The sequence below is a fragment of the Pyrenophora tritici-repentis genome, chromosome 4, assembly GCF_003171515.1.
Source record: "Pyrenophora tritici-repentis strain M4 chromosome 4, whole genome shotgun sequence".
NCBI lineage: Eukaryota > Fungi > Ascomycota > Dothideomycetes > Pleosporales > Pleosporaceae > Pyrenophora > Pyrenophora tritici-repentis.
In genome coordinates this window covers 890,947-911,852 of record NC_089393.1, presented here as the reverse complement: position 1 = coordinate 911,852, position 20,906 = coordinate 890,947, and the positions used below count along the sequence as shown (strand labels likewise).

General features: G+C 51.5%; 6 protein-coding genes across 6 annotated transcripts; 4 read left to right on the top strand and 2 right to left on the bottom strand.

The window, feature by feature from the left end:
* Positions 1–874: 874 nt before the first annotated feature.
* PtrM4_091100 (Polyketide synthase module protein) lies at positions 875–8,846 on the bottom strand (the record flags this gene model as incomplete). The annotated part of the gene is made up of 6 exons (XM_066106944.1): positions 875–7,581; positions 7,646–7,850; positions 7,919–8,229; positions 8,295–8,324; positions 8,469–8,602; positions 8,662–8,846. 6 exons carry the CDS (start codon positions 8,844–8,846, stop codon positions 875–877), a joined length of 7,572 nt encoding a protein of 2,523 aa, XP_065962612.1.
* Positions 8,847–10,047: 1,201 nt separating this feature from the next.
* PtrM4_091090 (GlcD, FAD/FMN-containing dehydrogenase) lies at positions 10,048–11,689 on the bottom strand (the record flags this gene model as incomplete). Its single annotated transcript, XM_001934443.1, has 4 exons — positions 10,048–10,315; positions 10,371–10,768; positions 10,817–11,205; positions 11,257–11,689. The coding sequence occupies 4 exons, from the start codon at positions 11,687–11,689 to the stop codon at positions 10,048–10,050; spliced, it is 1,488 nt and encodes a 495-aa protein (XP_001934478.1).
* A 960-nt stretch (positions 11,690–12,649) lies between these two features.
* Positions 12,650–14,360, top strand: PtrM4_091080 (CypX, Cytochrome P450; the record flags this gene model as incomplete). Its single annotated transcript, XM_001934444.2, has 4 exons — positions 12,650–12,745; positions 12,801–13,183; positions 13,252–13,620; positions 13,679–14,360. 4 exons carry the CDS (start codon positions 12,650–12,652, stop codon positions 14,358–14,360), a joined length of 1,530 nt encoding a protein of 509 aa, XP_001934479.2.
* Positions 14,361–15,116: 756 nt separating this feature from the next.
* PtrM4_091070 (CypX, Cytochrome P450) lies at positions 15,117–16,391 on the top strand (the record flags this gene model as incomplete). The annotated part of the gene is made up of 1 exon (XM_066106943.1): positions 15,117–16,391. The coding sequence occupies one exon, from the start codon at positions 15,117–15,119 to the stop codon at positions 16,389–16,391; it is 1,275 nt and encodes a 424-aa protein (XP_065962611.1).
* Positions 16,392–17,342: 951 nt separating this feature from the next.
* On the top strand, positions 17,343–19,005 carry PtrM4_091060 (CypX, Cytochrome P450; the record flags this gene model as incomplete). Its single annotated transcript, XM_001934445.1, has 4 exons — positions 17,343–17,378; positions 17,435–18,556; positions 18,616–18,788; positions 18,849–19,005. 4 exons carry the CDS (start codon positions 17,343–17,345, stop codon positions 19,003–19,005), a joined length of 1,488 nt encoding a protein of 495 aa, XP_001934480.1.
* A 594-nt stretch (positions 19,006–19,599) lies between these two features.
* Positions 19,600–20,549, top strand: PtrM4_091050 (uncharacterized protein; the record flags this gene model as incomplete). The annotated part of the gene is made up of 2 exons (XM_001934446.1): positions 19,600–19,675; positions 19,753–20,549. The coding sequence occupies 2 exons, from the start codon at positions 19,600–19,602 to the stop codon at positions 20,547–20,549; spliced, it is 873 nt and encodes a 290-aa protein (XP_001934481.1).
* Between the last annotated feature and the right edge of the window lie 357 nt (positions 20,550–20,906).

Here is a 20,906-nt window from a genome sequence, read left to right as displayed (position 1 = left end):
TACAAGTTGTTATCCTGTGATCTCTAGTCGAAACCGAGTCTGGAGAGGTATTAAACAGTGATGTCATCGGCAAGGTACAGCCCTACTACAACGCATATGCGGGACTGTGAGCCTACCTATACAAGTCTCCGATATGCATAATATACTGTACGTTTCACGAAACAGGCTGACGTATGTAAGTAGACTACAAGCAATGAGCCAGTATACACATACATGGTTGCTCTTCTTCGGTGGATCCTCTCCTTATCCGTCGCTTGTTGGAGCAGCGTCTGATACGTTATGCATTTGTTGAGAAGCAAGCTTTTCTCATATACGAGCAGATGTCGTGTTTTTGTGCTATGCATAGCCTCTTCGCATTCTAGAGTTGTGACATTGTCTCATACGAGGCTAGTATCGCGTATTACTCGCTCTCGGTAATTGTGTATACTCTCTCCAGTATGGTAGTAAGAAAATCGGGTTTCTTTCAATATCGAGCGACGGAAGCGGATACATACAGATAACACGAGCCCACTCATCTCTATCTGGTTCCCAATTGACTTTTTCATTGCCAGCTACTACCAACTCTTTCGCTCTACGTCAACCTTAGCATCCATACAAATAGCACCGTTCCGATAGAAAAGCCAACATCTACACCGGATCACGCGCAGGCTTCATACTCCGACTTGGGCTTTCATCTTCTTAGCACACCATTATGATAACACGCTTTCCTCTCTTCAACCGTGATTCCAAATCATACACAATGGAAAGACTTTGCAACGTTCAGCTCTCAGAAAAATCCTACAGCCGAATCTATGATACAACAGTTGATTATGCAAATGACTAACATAAAAATTCCTTCCACAACAAATACTCACACACCCAACAGCACATGTCCTCAAGCCTGTCCAAGAAGTAGCTTACTCTTTTCCGCCAAGTTCTGCGCCAGCTGCGTCATTGGGACATTTTGCATGACATCAAACACGGAGCACTCGACTGCCATCTCGCGAGCAATCCAATTCCTCACCTCGACAGCCACCAGACTATCAACACCATAGGCGCTCAGCGGCCTGCCAGCATCGATATCAGCTTCAGGCGTCATCATCAGGCTCGCAAGTCGCTGCACAATGGCTGCTGTAATGAGCTGCACGGCCTCTTCGCTGACACTTCCACATCTTGTCAACTCTTCGCGCAGTGAGATGGCCTGCCCGGCATTAGCCGAAGATCCGGCAGCGAGGTTGCGTAGGGCAGCAAATCGAGCATCAGCCATCCAATACCAGTTATCATCGTGCTCGTTGAAGGGCAAACCGCACATGACTTGGCCTGGGTGGTGCGAGGGGCCTTCGATGGCGGTTGCGAGCAGACCATGCAGGTCCGACGTATGCATAACCTTGAGACCCATAGCCTTGACGTGGTCGACATACTCGTCGTGTTCAGCCACAAACCCAACCGACAAGAGATAACCAATGTCGATGGTCAGCGCGGGCAGACCCTGACCGCGTCGGAATGAAGCAAACTCGTCTTGGAAGTTGTTACCGCACCCGTAGTTGCCCTGTCCGCGATGGCCCATGACACCGGCTAGCGACGAGAGCATGACGAAGAAATCCATGTCAGGTGGCAGAAGCTCGTGCAGGTTCAAGGTGCCGTGGACCTTGGGGCCGACCGTTGTGCGCACGTGGTCGGCGGTCATCTTGTCGAAGAGTGTGTCGTGTAGGACCATGGCACCAGTCGCACACCCCTTGATGGGTGGTACACTCTTGGCCTTCAAGTCGTCAAGGACTGCTTGCAGAGCAGCTTTGTCGCCAATATTGCAGTCGTATGCCAGTGGCGTGACATCATACGTCTTCTGCAGTTGTGAGGCGAAGGCTTTGTTTTCTGTGCCACTGGCTGCTGATCGAGAGAGAAACACCAGGTATTTTGCGCCCTTTTCTGCCAACCAGCGTGCAATCTCACGAGTGATACCACCCAATCCGGCGATTATGTACGTAGCATCGTGATGGATGCGAACGCGGGGAATTCGAGGTACGGCACGGACAACGTCTTCATCGTCAACGCGGACAACCACCTTACCCATGTGCTTTCCTGTCTGCATGTGGCGGAAGGCCTTCTCGACCTCAGCCATGGTGAAGATCTGGAGCGGTGCGATAGGCTTGATTGCCCCCTCGTGTATCATCTTCGCCGTATCGTGCCACAGCGCTACGGCCCGAGGTGTTGGGTTGTTCTCAAAGTCAAGCAGGTTGACACCGATGTAGCTCTTGTTGTCCAACAGGGGCTTCATATCAAGACCAGTGTTGGCGAACAGATCAGTCTTTCCAATTTCCAAGAATCGACCGAACTTGGCGAGACAGTCAGTCCAAGAGAGACGCAATGCCTCACCAGCCAGCGAGTTCAGCACCAAATCCACACCTTGACCGCCCGTAGCACGTAGAACCCCCTTAACGAAGCTGGTATCACGACTGCTGAAGATGTGGTCTTCGGGGATTCCATATTGCTCTATGAGAAGTTGTTTCTTGGCATCTGCACCGACCGTGGCGAAGATCTCAGCACCTTTGGCTTGCGCGATCATGATCGCAGCTTGTCCAACACCACCAGCAGCAGCATGGATCAAGATCTTCTCACCAGAAAGGATACCGCCAGCAGTGACCAGGGAGTAGTAAGCTGTGAGGAAGATGAGCGGCATTGATGCGGCTTCCTCGAAACTCATACCGGATGGAATGGGTATGGCACCCTTGGCCGGGAATCGGACGTAGGTGGCGAAGGTGTCACAAGACGCAGTCATTACCCTGTCACCGATCTTGAAATCCGTAACAGCAGATCCAATACGAGTGATGATACCCGAGCCATCAACGCCGAGCTTATTCTCAGCCAAGTTACCGAGCGCAACCAACACGTCTTTGAAATTGAGACCAACAGCCTTGACCTCAATCTCGATCCAATCCTCGGGCAGGGGCGTGTGGTACGTCTCATCCTCTTCCCACCGGAATGTGTCGAGCAGACCAGGTGTCTTGATGGTGAGTTTGAGGGGACGCCCGCAGCCCTTGAACGAGATCATTTCTGGATCACCCTTGGCCTCGTACTTGCGCAACGATGCATCAACTTCCAGTGTCCGTTCGACGCGGGGTAAGTATACCATTTCTCCACGCGCAGCGAACTCGCCCTCCGTGCCGTCGCCGCGGATGTGTGCTTGTGCAACCTTGAGTGTGGTCTGGGACGCTTTTTCAAAGTCAACAGTTGAGGGTGCATCTATGTCAAGACAGGCGAGGCGGACACCAGCGTCTTCATTGCGAATGGCTCTTGCGAGTCCGACCATCAGACTCTTCACAGGATCAGGCGTGTCAAGGGCACCACCACCAGTGATCCACAGAGCGCCTGCGGACGAGAGGACAACATCGCGCAATCTGCCCCAATTGTCGTCGGTGAGATCCGCGATGACAGGATCCTCCCATTCGGCAAGGCAGAGGCAGTACTTGCCGTCCACGTGCGCCTTGGTGATGTCACGCCACTGAACGATGCTGATCTCGTAGCCAGCAGATGCAAATGTCTGTTGTATCGTATGGGCAAGCTTGTTCGAAGCTTCGGTGCCAGTGGCGACAACAAGGCAAGAGGGCAGGCTAGGTGCTGTTTGCTCGGGCTTCGTTGAAATGATCAACGAAACAGGCTCTTTCGATGTGTCCCTGTCGCCACGGATATCGACATCAACGCCCGAGAAGCCAGCAGTCTTCAATGCAACATTCCACTCTTCAGCGTCCAAGAGCGGACCTCCCATCCTACCATCTGCTTCACCTAACCACCAACCAGGCAAGGGACCCATAATGAAACCAGAGAAGATACGTTTGATTGTCACTTCGGATAAGACGAGACGGCCACTGGGTTTCAGCAGCAACTTGCAATGCGCCAGGGTCTCCTGGATGCTCTTCGTAGCGTGCAGGACGTTGGCACATACGATGAGGTCAAAGGACTCTGGGCTAAATCCTTGTTCAGTAGGTGAGTTTTCAATGTTGAGCGTGGCGAACTGCATAATAGACGCATCCTTGTTGAACCGGTCGGCGGCCTTGGCAAGAAACCCAGGAGAGATGTCGGTGAAGTAATACTGGGCTGCCTTGGAGCTTCCATCGGGATTACGCAAGCGCTCCAAGACATGGTATGTGGTACCGCCCGTTCCTGCGCCGATTTCCAAAATGCGCACTCCGGGCTGCTTGTCAGCAATCAGGCCAACATACTCAGCCACGTTTGTGTTGAAGCTCGTACCAAAAGCTCCACGGTAGAAGGAATAGAGAAGATCGCCCTCAGTCATGCATTGTAGAGCTTCGACTTCGTGTGTGAAGATGCGAGATAGGTTTTGCCCGATGCGGTCCACCATTTGCACTGTGATATCGCCACTCTCCGAAAGGATGATGCGTTGTCGGGCTTCCTGCATCTCGGTCTCGACATCTGCGGGCAGCGGGGGGAACTGCTTGATGGTGTCGTGCATCCACTCGACGTACGACTTCCAGAAGCCATCCTGCGGCAAATGTGCCTTGCCTTCTTCAGTCTGGAACCAGTCCAGAACACGGTAGATGTACACCAAGCAAACGAGCTCAAGTAGATCAAGCACCGATTCGTCGTCCTTGCTCTTCAACGTACGCTTATAGATGATTTCCTTGATCTGAGATGGAGACAACAAGTCAGCGTCCAAGTACCAGTTCTGTGCGAAGCACGATGCGCGTGTCTCTAGCTGCTTTGATGCATTTTCTGTCGCACCAACGGAAGCCAGTACGACGCCCTCCATAACGACGACGGGCTCAGTCATCGCCGCCTCCGACATGGTGATGTTGGAAGTCCATGTCGTGTAGCTCAGCTTCTTCGCCGTAGAGCAGCCGTGTAGCTCCGTGCCAGCCGTCTTTGGTATCCTAGCCGAGACGAAAATGCGATCAAACGACCTAGGAACAACTGCTTCATCGAGTGCCTGGTCTTCGCCAGAGATGCTGGGAAAGACGAGATGGAGGACTGAGTCAAGAGTGGCAGGGTGAACGATATGGGTGAACTCGAAGCCCTTGGGCATAACTGCCTTGGTATCTGGCACCCTGATAACTCCATAACTCGAATTAGGCCCTGCAAATAGCTCAGACATGTTGCGAAAGGTTGGTCCGTAGTTCATGCCAATCGCCTCGACCGTGTCATACAGGAAGCTCCGCGCGGGCTTTTGGCACACCTTTTTAGCCTCAGCAAGCGAAGACATGTAGCGCTCATTGCTAAACGCCAGCTCACTCTTCATAGACGGTGAAAACCTCTTGAAAGTAACAGAGATGAGACCGCGGGCATGAGCAGTCCAAGAGTTCAACTCTTCACTCCACGAAGAAACCGTAAACTCATACAGTGTATCCGACGGCGCTGCTCGTGTCCCAGTGCGACGGTTATGCAGCTGTGTCATGACCTCAATACCCTTTTCGGTATCAGGTATACGAAGTGCGGTATCGATGCTGACATCACGCAAATCGAAGCCATGAATGTCATCGGCACTGATCTCCTGGGCTAGTTGATTCGCCGCTTCGATGGCCATGACCAGCATACCTGCGCCCGGATAGAGAATATCGCCTTGGACCTTGTGCTCACGGATCCATGGATTCTCGTCGCACCGCAAAAAGTTACGCCATGTGTGTTCGGGCGTTCCGGGGAGGCGATAGCCTATGAGGTCTGTACGTGGAGTTTTGCGGAGCCGGTACTGTCGACTTAGGGCTGACTCATCCCAGTACGGTTTGTGGTTCCAAGCATATGGAGGAAGATCAATCAGGGTGTTAGCGCTGTCAGGAGACATGTTGTTGACTTTATTCATATCAATTGTGCATCCATGTGTCCAGAGATGGCCCATGGCTTCCAATGCTGTAGCAGCACCATCAAAATTGCGGCGCAGGATGGTGGTGTATGTTGAATCTGCGGCACGGTTCTCACTGCTGAAGATATCTAGGAGATAGCTGCGGAGTGCTGAATGGGGGCCGATCTCGACGAACAGGTTGGCGAAGGCTTTGCGCGTTTTGCTCTCCTGGGGGTGGTTCAGAAGGGAGCGGACAGCTGCGACGAAGTTTACAGGAGATACCAGGTTGTCGACCCAGTAGGATGGCTTCATCTGCGTGGGGGCAACCAGCGTGCCCGTCACGGAGGAGAACATAGGGATAGTGGACATCGAGCCATGCGGGATGTCCTTCAAAGCCCTTTCGTACTTCTCACGGGTTGACTCCATGTGGAAGGAATGGTATGCGACATCCATGGGGAGCCTGGTACATGCTACCTGCGCGCCTTTCAGCACTACTTGTAGCTCACTGATGGCAGAAGCGTCTCCAGTGATGGTGCATGCCTTGGTGGAGTTGAAGCAACCCACGACTGCCCTGCCGTCCTTCAAGCCATCGAGATGATGTTGTATACTGTCCGCGCTGGCGGATACAGCCAACATGCCACCGTTCTTGGACACAGTCTTGCTGACTTGTCCTCTCAGCCAAGCGATCCTGACTGCAGCCTCTTGGTCAATGAAGCCGGCGGCATACGCAGCTGCAACCTCGCCGCTAGAGTGGCCAAGAACAGCGACAGGGCTCACACCAAAGATGCTCAAGAGGTCTACGAGAGCAACTTGGATGGCGGTACAGGCTGGCTGGCTGTAGTCGGTCTCGCGTAGCTTGCATTCAGTTTCAGTGCGATTGAGCTCCTCAGTAAGGCTCCATGGGCAACCGAACGACTTGAGAAAAGCCTCGGATCTCTGCATGCTTTCCGCAAACGTCGCATACGCAGAGAGACCTTTACCCATTGCGTGCCACTGTGCACCCTGGCCTGTGAACACATAAGCGACTCTAGGTATCACGGAAGTGGACGAGCGAACCACTGGCGCAGGGCTTGATATTTTCTCTCGTAGGCCGCTGAGGTTCGAGGAAACTGCGTATGACTTCCATGGCAGCGCGGTTCTTTTGGAGCTCAGCGTGAATGCCAGGTCGCTGAGGAAAGAGGGTCCGCTGGAGACCTTAGAGGCGAGATAATCTTGTAGGCGCTCGACATTGCGTTTGACGCCCTCTTGATCGTTGGAAGACAGGACGAACAACTTTGATGTGGGGTGAAGGTCGCGTAGGACCTCACTCGACATATCACTTGCGGTGTCGCTGGATTCGCCGCTGGATGGCTCTTCAGCGACAGTGCTTCCAGAGCTGCTAGGACTGTCGCTGACGTAGCCATCGCGTACAGTGGCCAAGCTGGGAAGGAGCGGTGCCGTCGCATGTCGACCTTTCAAACCATGACGTGCCAGGAAAGATGCCGTGTCCTCGAGAATGACGTGTGCATTTGCACCTCCGAAACCAAAGCTGTTGATACTTGCACGGCGAGGTCCGTTGTGTGGCCATGGGGTCAGTTTGGTGGGTACCTTGACGTTTTCTGGTAGATGGATATCGGGATTGAGCTTTTCGAACCAGAGATTCTGTGGTATCAGACCTCGCTCAACGGCAAGCGCAGCTTTGATAACACCGGCTACACCGGCTGCGCCCTCGAGATGGCCGATGTTCGTTTTGACGGATCCGACGTAGAGATCTGACTTGCGGTTCTCGACTGACCCGACAGTTTTCAAAATGGCTCTAGCTTCCAGTGGATCGCCTGAACGTCTTTGGTCAGAGGTCGTCTGCCTGTATCATATGCAGGGCAATTAATTGTCACCTACCAGCCTGCGTTCCCGTTCCATGTGCCTCGACGTACGAAGTCTCTGCGGGATCCACGCCAGCCATCCGGTATGCCCCCCGAATCAACTCTGCCTGCGCTTCACTGTTTGGCAGCGAGATGCCAGGTGTGCGACCATCCTCATTAGTAGCCGTGGCCAGCACGACTGCTCGAACAGTATCGCCATCGCGTAATGCCGCATCTAGAGGCTACAATTCGCACCCCGTCAGTCAAATTCCTCACACAAAAATAGCAACAGAACCGCAAAAGTACAAACCTTCAGAATTGTGACACCAAACCCTTCCCCACGAGCAAATCCATTGGCATTCGCATCCCACATCTTGCTTTTCCCGTCTGCCGAGAGAATCTTTGCCGCGCCCAGCAAGATAGACATATCAGGTCCAAACATCAAATTGGCACCCCCGACCACGCTCATCTCAGCCTCTCCTGTTCGGATGCTCTGACATGCTAGATGGAATGCTGTCAGACTGGACGAGCAAGCTGTGTCGACTGTAAGGGAAGGACCCCTGAGGTTGTAGAACCAGGATAATCGGTTGGAAGCCAGTGATGATGACATTCCTGTTGCGTCTGGAAGGAGGACAAGTTAGCTCATCTTCATCCCAACCTGAGGATGAGAATAGCACGGGACTTACGGTATATCGAAGGGCCTTCATTGTCACGGGCTTGCATATTGGGGAAGTCAGCTGTGAAGGTCCCGATGTAACATGATGTTTGTGTTCCCGATAAACGGTCTAAACTTAAGCCGGCTTTTTTGCAACGGTCAGGTCAGTTTGTCAATTGATCTGGGCGGGAGGGGCATGTCATACCGTTTTCGAAGCCTTCGTATGCAGCTTCTAGGAGCATGCGGTGTGTGGGGTCCATGGCCTTGGCTTCCTTGGGTGTGACGCTGAAGAAGGGCGCATCGAACACTTTGAAGTCTTGGTCTAGAAAGTGTGCGTGTCTTTCACGTTGGAAGTCAGCACAGCTAAGAGCTTGAACAAAGAGTGGTATTAGAACTACCTTTGTTGAATGCTACCTAGCCGCTCTGGATCAGGGTGATAGAAAGCATCGACATTGTATCGATCCTTGGGTACCTCAGTGCGAGCACTACGGCCCTCAACGAGCATACGGTAAAACGCCTCGGGATCCCGAGCATCGCCAGGACCCCTAAAGGCAATACCGATGATGGCGATTGGTTTGCTCATTGCTGGTTTCGTTGCAAGAAGCAAAATTGCAGGTCAATACAAAGGGGAGCAGTTCGTAGTTGTGTGTAGACAGCTTAGATGCGGTATGGTAGTATTTATGAGAAGAATAAACTGCCGCGACTTTATGTGGGTTTTAACAGGTACATATCATTGTCAAATCTTGGATATGCAGATGTATTTACCAGAGCTGCAGGTGCGCGGCGCGGCTATCCAATATTCATCCTCCCAACTCGAACACTCATACGTACATTAGGCAGGAGTAATGTGAGTGTCTGCAAGCGCATGGGAATATGGTGCCCAATACCACTTCATGGTTTGAGCACGCTGTGATGGCTATACTTCGGGCATGCAGTTGCCGAGAGTGCCTATCCCACGTTCGTAGGAATTACAGAGTGGGTTCTTCGGAAGATGGACCCAGAGCTGTTACGCTTCCTGCCGCTCGCGTAATTTAACCGATCTTGACTCGTGGGATTGACCATTCGTCTACAGTTGTCGTTCTTCGAGTACTGCCTTCAAACCTGAGGTCCGAATCTGTAGTTATGCGTAGCTCCTGCAGTCACATATGTTTTTATTTCTTTATACTGTGAGCAAGTGGGATTTGCTTATGGAAATCCACTCACAAAAACCAACATACTGCTTATTTCTCCGCCACTTCGACCAATTTTTAGATTTGCCCGGGTATGGATGTATGCAAACACGTGTTTCTACACGTGCACGATACCTAGCGTATTAGCGGAAGGATCATACGGAGTATGGTCGTAAACGGGTGACAAACTATACTAGCGGGTGCTGTCAAGCGTGATCTCAGGAGACAAAAGAGACAGGTAAGACGAGGCTGAAATCGCCGCGCGGACCCACTAAAGGCGCGTTTCGAAGAATACTTAGCGTGGGCTTGATCGTATTGCCCCGGATCTAGGCATACTCTTGTTTATGCGGTCCAACTCGAGACTAGCGGAAAGAGGTATATGGGCGCTTGGTAGACTAGGCTTGGGTCGTGATGCACCAGGGATGTAACACCCGCGGCGTTTTTTTTTCGTGCTGACATGTACGCGGACGGTCTGTCACTGTTCACTGGAGTTGTGGTTGGATGTCGGGCTACCTGAACTATCAGGTGGCTCAAGAGTTCAACACTGTCCCGAATATCATACTTCAGTGGTCTACAGGAGTGCTAGCAACTACTCGATATCTAATATCTAACAACTTATGGCTCAATGATTGGCTGGTACCATCGAAATGCATTGTCAGGATCGTACTTCTGTTTGAGACCCCGTAGCTTTTCCAGCCTCCACGGCTCATAGCCATACAGTGCTTCGAGAGGATCTTTCATAGATGACGTGCCGTTACCATAGCTCACGTACTGCTGCAAACGACCGTACCCAGACGTCTCAATGAAGCGTTGCTTCCAGTAGTCTAGATGGTCCTCGAAGACCTTGCGATCCTCCATCCGCTTTGGTGTAGCATTAAGCATCCTGAGCACCTATGTTAATAGCTGCTTGCGAAAGAAAACTAGAGGAGTCGACTTACAAGAAGTGATTTGATCCTCCACGCCATGGGAACGCCGTCGCGTCATTGGGAATCTCGCGCACGCGCTGGTCAGGCAGGCATTCAAACATGGCGCTGAACCAGCCGCAATCCTCCCATTCCTCACTCATGGCTTTGACACTCTCGAAGAACTCGCGCGTCGTCTTGAGGTCAAAGGTATCAACGCAAGCGGCGCCCATCATCTTATAGGGGCCCCGTAGCCAGACTTCAGGCTTGCAGAAAAGCTTGTTCATCTCTTTGTACGTTGAGAAAGGTAGTTCTGGCCATGGCACTGACTTTCGTCCGCTGTTCAAGACTGGGTTTAAAGACTCGAAGCGCTGCACGTATGGGTCTGCTTTCGCGACTGAACCAGACCAGACCAGGTTGACGAGGATGATGTGCTGGAATATGTTAGTGGTCTTGTTATCTGCATCGATAGGACTGCCTACCTTACGGCCGCTACTCTGACGCATCCATAGAACGAAGATTGCCAATTCAGCAGGCATAGTATCATAGACGCTATTAAGCGTCTTGAAAACTTCATCGCACTGGTCTAGAGTGTACTCCAAGTCCCAAGTATGATGGATGCCTCCGTGTGCCTGCGGGTAGACCTGAAAAGTGGCTTCAAGTGCAATGCCGAAATTGTGACCTGCTCCCCGGATACCCCAGAATAAGTCCGGATTTGAGTCTTTGCAAGCAATTACCACACTTCCGTCGGCGAGTACGAGTTTGCAGGAAACCATGTTGTCGTTCAAAAAGCCGTATTTGCCCTGCAAGCGTCCTAGGCCCGCGCCAAACGCTACACCTATGATACCAGTCGTAGGACACGATCCCACGTCTTGATACTCGTTAGTACTCACAATATATGGAAAGAACCTCTAAGACTTACTGACTTCCATGCCTAAGCTATGCACAAAGCGCACAAACTCGTCCGTTATTGCTCCTCCACCTGTAGTAACTTGCCGCTTCTCGACATTCCATCGCATTTGGTTGAGCGGGCGCATATTGATGCATATTCCATTTCGAAAATGCCTCATTGTACTTGTGACTGCATGATGGCCACCGCGAGGTGTGAATGGGATGCCCTTCTCACGGGCATACTTGACGACTGCAATAACATCATCCTCACAGCTTGGATCGACCACGGCGAGATACGTTGGACGCTCATACTGAGTGAAACGCAGATTGGCTTTGTCGAATTCTGTTCTGTTCTCATCGGACGGCAAGTGGACACGCGCCTTACTTGACAGCTTCTGCTGGAGCTCGACGCGGATTGTTTTTCCTAAAAGGGCAAGAGTATCGGCGCTGTTTTGATCACCCATGTTCAGGTATTGTATTGAAAGTCTCTGAATGTAGACGACAGCAATTGGCGATGATAGAAAATTAAGGCCAGAATATGAATCTGCTTGTGACTATCTGACAATCAGCTAAAACCAGTCGCAAGCGTCGGATATTACAGCAGTTATCGAACGGAAGCATAACAGCCATGATTCGGTAGAATGACTAGTGATAGCATATCAATAGCTCGAAATGTGGTTTATGAGGACCACATGCACGCCGGTGGACTAACTATCTGGAATACCGTGTGCTGAAATCTACGCGGGGAGATATCGACGGAATTACAAATCCGTTTAAAAAGACAGCGCTGCATATTGCACTTAGCTGCAGCAAGCATGGGTTGTTCTTTCGGAGGTCTCAATTCATCCGCGAAACCTTCAATTGTAACCCAATCAACCCCGCGGTGGGACGCGTTATGGAAGTGTTGAAACTGACCTCGGGAGGCTTTGTTCCTTCAACACGTGGTCAAGCCTCACATATCATTCGATAGTCGATCCAAGCTTCAGCTCCCACGTGTTCGCCGCTGCTTCTAAACTGTCTTGCATAGACCCTTGTTCTCGGCCGTTGATGCCGCAACATCACTGACTCTCTATGTGCATATCTGCGAGTAGATCGGCCCGACCAGCAAGGGCCGAATTGATAGTACCAGCCATCTGCATCTATCTTTCACTGCACAAGCTTCGAGTTCCCTAGACTACGTATTTGCGACAGCGTGCGATGAAGGGGTGACTTGATTGGTGACTTCTGTCGTGCACTGGTCAGTTCCATTAGTCGATGTATGCGAGGCTTGGGAATAGGAAGCGACGATGAAGCCCGTTGCCCAATGCGGGTACTCTGCAGACACGTCGCGGTGGTTTCCATAGTCACTTTCAGCTTTTTCTAGAGTGCTGGGCTGAAGAAAACCTAGCCGTCCATCTGCTTGATATTTGTCACTCAGAGGCATCATGACAACTTCTTTCATACAAGATAGCCTGAGGGATCAGCTCGTTCGAGTGCCGCCATTGACACTCCTAAATATCTTCACTGGTGTCTCCGTGCTTGTAAGTCTATACGGACTCCAGAATCGTTCATCTACAAGCTGATGATGGGGTTCAGATTATACTCTATGTTTTTTGTAAGGTAGTTTACAACGTCTACCTGAGCCCTCTGGCTGGCTATCCGGGCCCAAAGCTCTGGGCCATTTCTCGCTTACCATGGAATCGGGCCAACATGAAGGGTCGCATCAGTTGGAAGATCCGCGAGCTTCACGATAAATATGGCCCAGTTGTGCGCATCGCCCCCGATGAGCTCTCGTATACGACATCAGGCGCGTGGAAGAAGATATACGGACAGCGGAACCCCGAGTTCGTCAAAGCCCTTGATGGAAGGGGTATCGCGCCCGCGAGTATAGGTGGCCAGCGTAGCTTGATGACTGAGCATCAGGATAGACATCTGAGGTTGAGGAGAGCTATAGATCCGGCTTTTAGCCAGAGAGCACTGTGAGTTTCATCTGCATATATCAATCTTCGACATGGCACGGCCATACTGATGTTTTGGATCATGCTAGTCGCGAACAAGAGAACTACTTTCAAGATCACTCGGATAATCTCGTCCAGAAGCTGAAGGAGCGGTGTGAAAACGGACCTCTCGATATGACGACATGGTACAACCTCGTCGCGTTCGATATTGTCTCTGATCTGGCTTTTGGTGAGCCCTCGGGTTGTGTTAACAACCCAGATCAACCGTGGATACAAGCCATCCTGGCTCGCGCCAAAGCTATCGTCTGGTTCCAGCTTGCTGTGCAGTATGGGGCGATGGGATTGCTCAATTGGTTGACGCCAAAATATGTCACTGAGTCGAGAAAGAAGCACATCGCAATGACTGAGGCCAAACTAAAGGCGAGGGTTGAAGCCAAGAATCCCGGAAAAGACTTTATGTATGCTGGATGCGTTATTCCCGTTACAAATCAGACCGCTAACTCCATGGTTCAATAGGTCATACATCCTCGAGAACGACGAGAAACTCAACCACCTCGAACTAGTGATGCTTTCTTCCAATTTCATCGTGGCAGGCAGCGGTACATCTGCTGGCGGCATGTCCGGCTTGACGTATTTGCTCCTCTGCAACCCCGATAAATTGGAAAAGCTCAAGCAGGAGATACGCGGCCTCTTCAAGAATCGCGCAGATATGACCGTCCAGGCAGTGACCAGCTGCAAGTATTTGCGCGCCTGCCTCAATGAGGGTATGCGTCTGTACCCACCGACTCCGGGCTCGCTGCCTCGATTCGTTCCTGGAAAAGGCGAAATGATCGAGGGCGGATGGGTCCCAGGCGGTTATGCTGTTGGTGTCAACCAGCTGGCAGCCGGGCACTCAGAGCGCAACTTCAAGCGAGCGCGTGAGTTTCACCCCGAGCGCTGGCTTGATGAACCAAACTCGGAGTTCAAAGATGATGACCGTTCTGCTGTTCAACCGTTCTCGTACGGTCAGAGGGCTTGTATTGGACGATCTATGGCTTATGCCGAGATGTCACTCACCATGGCAAAGCTTGTACGGTATTTCGATTGGGAGCTCCACGATCCCGACAACGACTGGTGGAACAAGCAAGGTACCTACTTGGTGTGGGAGAAGTTACCTCTGCTTGTGAAGTTGAAGCCTGTATTTGATGCGAACGAATAGTAGTAATAGTCTGGGCTCAATCTTCCCATGGCGTATCTGCCAACCTCCTCCTGATGCTTGAGCTCCAGAACTGAATAGATCCATATACATACACATGGGGAACATGTTTCTTATGCTGTCACGTTGATGGCGAGTTCTTGTGAACTCAGCTGTAATACAATCAGATTCGAGCATCCCGAATGAACAAGCTAACCCAGCATTTTGAGTGACTGTAAAAGGCCAGTAAGTAGGCTCACAGCTGGCACACTAAGATTTTGAGCGATCATCAGTCCCCTGTCTAGCGCTGTGCACGTGGATTTTAAACACCTCCCCAGGAAGAACGGCTTGTATAATATTTAAGCTAACAGTGACGCGCTACTCAGCTTCTCCAGGTACAACTTCAACACACTTGCGGACGCTGATATCACGACACTGAAAATACAGATGAACGTCCTCATCCTAGCGGCGGGGTTGCTGCTTCTCATACGCATTACGGATATCGTCCTCATCAATCCCCTGCGTAATCTTCTCAAAATTCGACGTCTCAGATGTGGTCCCGTACCCTTCGAGCCAACTCGATGGCCTCTGGGGATCGACATCATACGCCGTGGCTTGCGAGCCGACAGAGAGCAACGAACGCCTGACTTCGTGACCGCGCGCTTCGAGGCCATGGGACGATACACATGGGGGATATCAGTGCTAGGTACATCTAACTTTATCACGGCTGAACCTCGTAACGTGCAGGCATTGCTCGCGACGCAGTTTGACGATTTCATCATGGGAACGGCAAGAAGAACGAACCTGAAGACAGCTCTTGGGCGAAGTATCTTCGCCGTGGATGGCAAGGCGTGGCATCGCGCCCGAGAGACAATGCGGCCGATCTTCAGTAGGGAAAATGTCTCCAGGCTTGAACTGCTCGAGGAACATGTGCAGACCATGATACAGATCATCGAGACGAGAGAACAGGGGCTGACGACCGATGACGAGGGTCGAGCGTGGTCAGCATCTGTAAGCTTGGCTACACTGTTGCCCTGTTTGACTATGGATTCGGCAACCGAGCTGTTCCTGGGACAGAGTACAAATTCTCTCAGAACTCTCCTTGCCAAACAGCAGCAGAAGAACTGCAACGATCAGTATGACGCAGACAGCTTCGACCACGCTTTTGAGCGCATGCTGGCCATCCTAGGAACAAGAATGCGGCTGCGAAGTCTGTACTGGCTGTATGGGAACAAGGAGCTGAACAAGTGCATAAAGACACTCCACGCTTTTGTCGACAGTGCCATCGACGCCGCAGATCAAGCAAGACAACAAGGCTCTTCTCAAATTCGCTACGACTTCCTCGAGTCCCTACGAAAGCGTTGTTCCGACCGCGCCGAAGTACGTGAGCAAGTTTTGGGTCTTTTGGCAGCGGGCAGGGACACGACGGCGTCGCTTACAGCCTGGGTCTTCTATTGTCTAGTACGGCATCCGAAAGCATACAAGAAGCTACACGAGATCATTCTTCAGACCTTTGGCCCTTATTCGACTACCGTTGGGAAAAGCATAACCTTCGAGAAGCTCAAGGGCTGCACATATCTCCAACATGTCATGAGCGAGACACTGCGACTGCATTCGGTTGTCCCTTTCAATTCCCGTTGCGCTGTACGAGACACCACACTTCCCGTCGGCGGAGGGCCGGACGGTACTATGCCTGTCTTCGTGTCCAAAGGTACTGAAGTCAATTTCAGCACGCATGTGCTTCACAGGCGAAAAGATTTGTGGGGCGAGGACGCCGACGAGTTTGTGCCCGAGCGGTGGGAGCGGAAGAGGCCGGGGATGGCTTGGCAGTATGTTCCTTTCAATGGCGGGCCACGCATCTGTATTGGGCAGCAGTTTGCGCTTACAGAAGCTGGGTACGTACTGGTACGAATGATCCAGCGATACGATGTCATTGAGGGGCTGGACATTGATACAGAGCGCGACTGGCATAATTTTACTATCGTGTGCAGTCCCGGTAGCCCAATGGCGAGAGACGCAGCAGTCATGTGTCGATTGAGGGTAGCTCTCGAATAGGTTTTGATGTCAATCCACGCAAGCCACAATATAATCATAGCTATATGTTTCTAGGTATCTCATATCGTGCAACTTGGCAGTTCCATGTGACTCCATAAACAAGACACCCTACTTTGGTAGTTTAGCGGACCTTCGTTCATTGTTGAACCGAGTTACTCATTCTCTGTTCTGGAGCCGTTATACGCAGCTTCAAGGACATCAGTGAGTCCAGAAAGAAGCCATCAGGTTATCTCAACACGTGGTGCTGTATCTATGTCGCTATTGGTGTGGGTTTCCAGTTACTTCAAATATGGATCGGCCCTTCGATATTGGCTTAGGTGTTAGCATGGCGACTAACCATGCTTCTACCAAAAGATAGCCCGGGATAGAATCTATCCATAACTCTTACTGTTCTCGATCGATACCACCATCCTGTTACTGCCCATGTCGGGGCATGGTAATGACTAACGGTGACCAACCCCAACTAGGCAGACCGGACCGAATACGGAATATAAGTACGTGGAGTATCGCCGAGAGCCCGCGCTCCAGGATTGCAGGCACGACACTTACAGGATATTCGGGGCCTCGTAGTGTCTCGGTATACTTTACCGTCGCGCTCTAGAAGCCCCAGCCGGTGAACAGATGGCTACGCAAGCATAGCTAGTGCGACCACACCCGTATCATCACTGGATATCGTGCAGGACGCAAGGCACGGATCATCTTCGCTTTCCTTGAATTTGTCATCGAAAGTGCTGAGACTGGAGCCATACCTAATCCAAGAGGCTTTGGATAGGTCGGTCAGCCACGTGGATATCTGAAAGCTTCAATTGGCTCGATATAGTTTGGGCAGGTGACTTATCTTGAGGTACCACTGCCCTCAACCCGCAATCGTGAAGCCCGTTGTTTGACTATTCGGAAGAGAAGTCAAGGCGACCCAACCCCACAGCCAAGACTACCAAGCTTGACACCACCATGTGGTCTATTATAGCCTTTCTTGTCTTGGTCGTTGTAAGTCTGCACTTCTTGCAATGTCAACAAGGCCTTGAGATTCTGATTGAGAATAGCCCCTCGTGTATTTCGTCATTCGCTCCATCTACTGCATCTTTTTCCATCCGCTATCCGCCTTTCCAGGCCCAAAACTCTGGGCTATTTCGCGCATTCCATGGAATTATGTCAACCTGCAAGGCGATCTGGCATGGCGCATTCGTGACATGCATGTACAATACAATAGCCCTGTGGTTCGTGTCGCTCCCGATGAGCTATCGTATACCACTGGCACTGCCTGGAAGAAGATTTATGGCTCTGCTCCGCCGCGCGAGTTTCTTAAATGTCTTGACGGCCGTGGCATTGCACCTGCAGTTGCCAACGGGTGCCGGAGCATCGTCACTGAGACGCCCGAACGGCACGCCATCCTCCGCCGCGCGATTCAACCGGCTTTCAGTGAGCGCGCGTTGCGCGACCAGGAAGACTACTTCAGGGATCACACCAACAAGCTAATTGTACAGTTGCGGAGCCCAAAGTATGGTACTAGCAAGCAGAATATGGCACGCTGGTTCAGTCTACTGAGTTTCGACATTGTAAGTGACCTAGCGTTTGGTGAACCGGCTGGCTGTCTGGACCGTGCCGACCAGCCCTGGCTGGACGTTATGGGGGCGCGTATCAAGTCTATTGTTTGGTACCAGCTCGCTGCGCACTACCACATTGAATGGATTCTTAGATGGACGGCGCCCAAGGCGTCCATGGAGGCGCGGAAGCGGCATCAAGCGTTGACTTTTCAGAAGCTACAGCGGCGCATCGACGAGGAGCGCAGCGACAAGCGCCAGGGGAAGAGGAGGGATTTCATGAGCTATATCCTTGGTAATGAAATTGAGAATCTGAGCAACGTTGACTTGTTTGGTATGGCGAGTGCGTTGATCGTGGCAGGTAGCAATACGGCTGCGTATACCATGAGTGCATTAGTCTTTTTTACTTGTCGGAATCCAGAAATTCGTTCAAAACTCAATGACGAGGTGCGAAGCAAGTTCTCGAGCGAGGATGAGATCACGATAGTTGCTGCTGGTGAGCTGTTGTACTTGAGGGCGTGTATCGACGAGACATTGCGCATATCACCTCCCAACCCATCAACATTACCACGATGGGTTCCACAGGGCGGAGAAGAGATAGAAGGTAAATGGATACCGGGAGGGGTACGTGTTCTCTCAGCTATTGGTGTCGTGGTGAACTTCCACTGACTAGCACGACAAAGATGGCAGTAGGCGTGCACAATCTGGCAGTATGTCACGCTCCCTGGAACTGGCATCGACCGCTTGAATTTATCCCCGAGAGGTGGTTGCAGACAAAAGAAGGGGAGTTTGCTTGCGACGATCGGGGCGCATCTCGCCCTTTCTCCTATGGCAGACATGATTGTATCGGGCAGAAGTAAGCTTTTTGAATTCTCCGCTCTTACCACTGAGTAACTGCTGACTTGATACTCTGTAGTATGGCAATGAACGAGATAAGACTGGCACTGGCCAAGGTCTTCTGGAACTTCGACATCTCATTGGAGGCCAAGTGCGAGGACTGGTGGATCACGCAAAAGTCTTATTTGGTTTGGGAGAAGAAGCCCCTCATGGTTACGTTGAAGTCTAGGCAGTAGCCTACACCCGGGTAGACCAGGGCTAGCTTTTGTAGCATCGTCGTGCATTCTCATCTTGTGGTGGCTCATTCTATTGTTTTTCAAAAACGCTGCTAGCAGTGTCCAAGCTTCAACGTCGATCCTATTCGTGGCTGTTTTCAACTGTAGAGGTGGTTTCGCTGAAAATAGTTTGACCGAGCTAGATAGTGATTGCGTATGGCTTGCTGCGTGTTTGAAGTCATCGCCGATCGTTCCCTATGCATTTGCAAGCGCACTTTACTCGGACCGTTGCACTTCGGGCCGAGCATATTGAGACCAAAATGGATCGACCGGGAGCTCGTAGCGATTCAAACGGGTGCTTTTCGGCAATTGAACTCAAGTCGAAATTGCTGATAGCCAGCTGCCACTCCTTTGACCACGTGGGCCACGTGCTTGACGCTCTCGCAAATACGTTGCTGGAAGCTATCTTCCATAGTCCACAGCAGAATGCAGGAGAGTCGGGGTTGCGATACCGAGGAATTTATGAGTGGTGAATAGTCTGTAGTGTGGCCTCACTACCGCTCATATTCGCTCGTTGGACTATCTGCGCGACTGAGACCAACTTCTGTCTGAACCATGGCGACACCAGCCTCTATCGCAGACCGCCCCAAGCGAGAGCTCAAGGTGCTCTCACTAGGAATGACACGTACTGGTGAGTTCCAAGATCTCAAGACTCTTGATATTGTATATAGTTGCTGCAGGAGGCTAACCAGAGCAAACCTACAATAGGGTCGGCTTCAATAACTCAAGCTCTCGAAATATTGGGATATCAAGGCGTGCACCACGGTATAAAAGGTCTCAGCTCGCCGCTCGAGTGGGAGCTCTTCAGCAAGGCCTGCGATGCCTTCTTTCCTGTGCTCCCAACCTACACGGGCGAGCCCTTCACACGCGCCGACTTCGACGCAGTCTTCGGTCCTTATGAGGCCGTCACCGATATGGGCTCTTTCTTCGCGAAACAGTTGATAAACGCATACCCCGAGGCGAAGATTATCTTGGTGGAGCGCGACGTGGATGAGTGGTACGAGAGCATGGAGGAGGCCATCTTTAGCACAACGTGGGGACTGCGTGCAGATCTCGTGATCGATGTGCTGGGGCCGCTTTACGGGCTCACTGGCGGGAAGACGATTCGCAAGATCATGCTGGGTTATTACGGCGTGCGGAACGTGAACGAGATGCGGCGGGTTGCCAAGGATCGGTACAGGCAACACTATGCTGAGATTCGGGCGGCGGTGCCAGAGGAGCGCTTGCTCAACTTTCACTTGGAGGATGGCTGGAAGCCTTTATGTGAGTTTCTAGGTAAAGAAGTACCTGAAGTACCGTTTCCTGTCAAGAATAAGAGGGGGGAGCACCTGCAGCGGGTGAGGCAGAAGCAGAATATGTTCTTCAAGCATGTTGCAGGGAATTTTGCCAAGAAATCGATACCTTACGCCCTGGGTGCTGGAATCGTGGGCTTGGCTATATGGAGAAGCAAATCCCGTTCGCAATGGGCCGCGACGTTGAGCATTCTCAGGCAGACGTTGGCATAGGCCTGGTGATAGATCTCATTGGTTGTGTCAGCTTCTAGATCTTATCGATGTCAAGCATCACGTGATAATACTAAGCCTTGGCTTTGCACTTAGTTCCCGCCTGGGCACCTCGGCTACAAACAACGCGCTTCTACAATCCCATCAATGCTTCCTATTAACTAGATTATGGAATCGTGCTGATGTATCCTCAACCTCTCAACACGTAGGATGGCGTCTTCACAGATCTGGGGACCATTGAACGGATTCAAAGAAAGATTGACACCTCAAGGTTGTATCGATACATAGTTCTATGTACTTAGTGTCTCTTCCTACCGTAACCGCAATCTCGATTTCGTACGACGGTAGGCAAGTCCATCA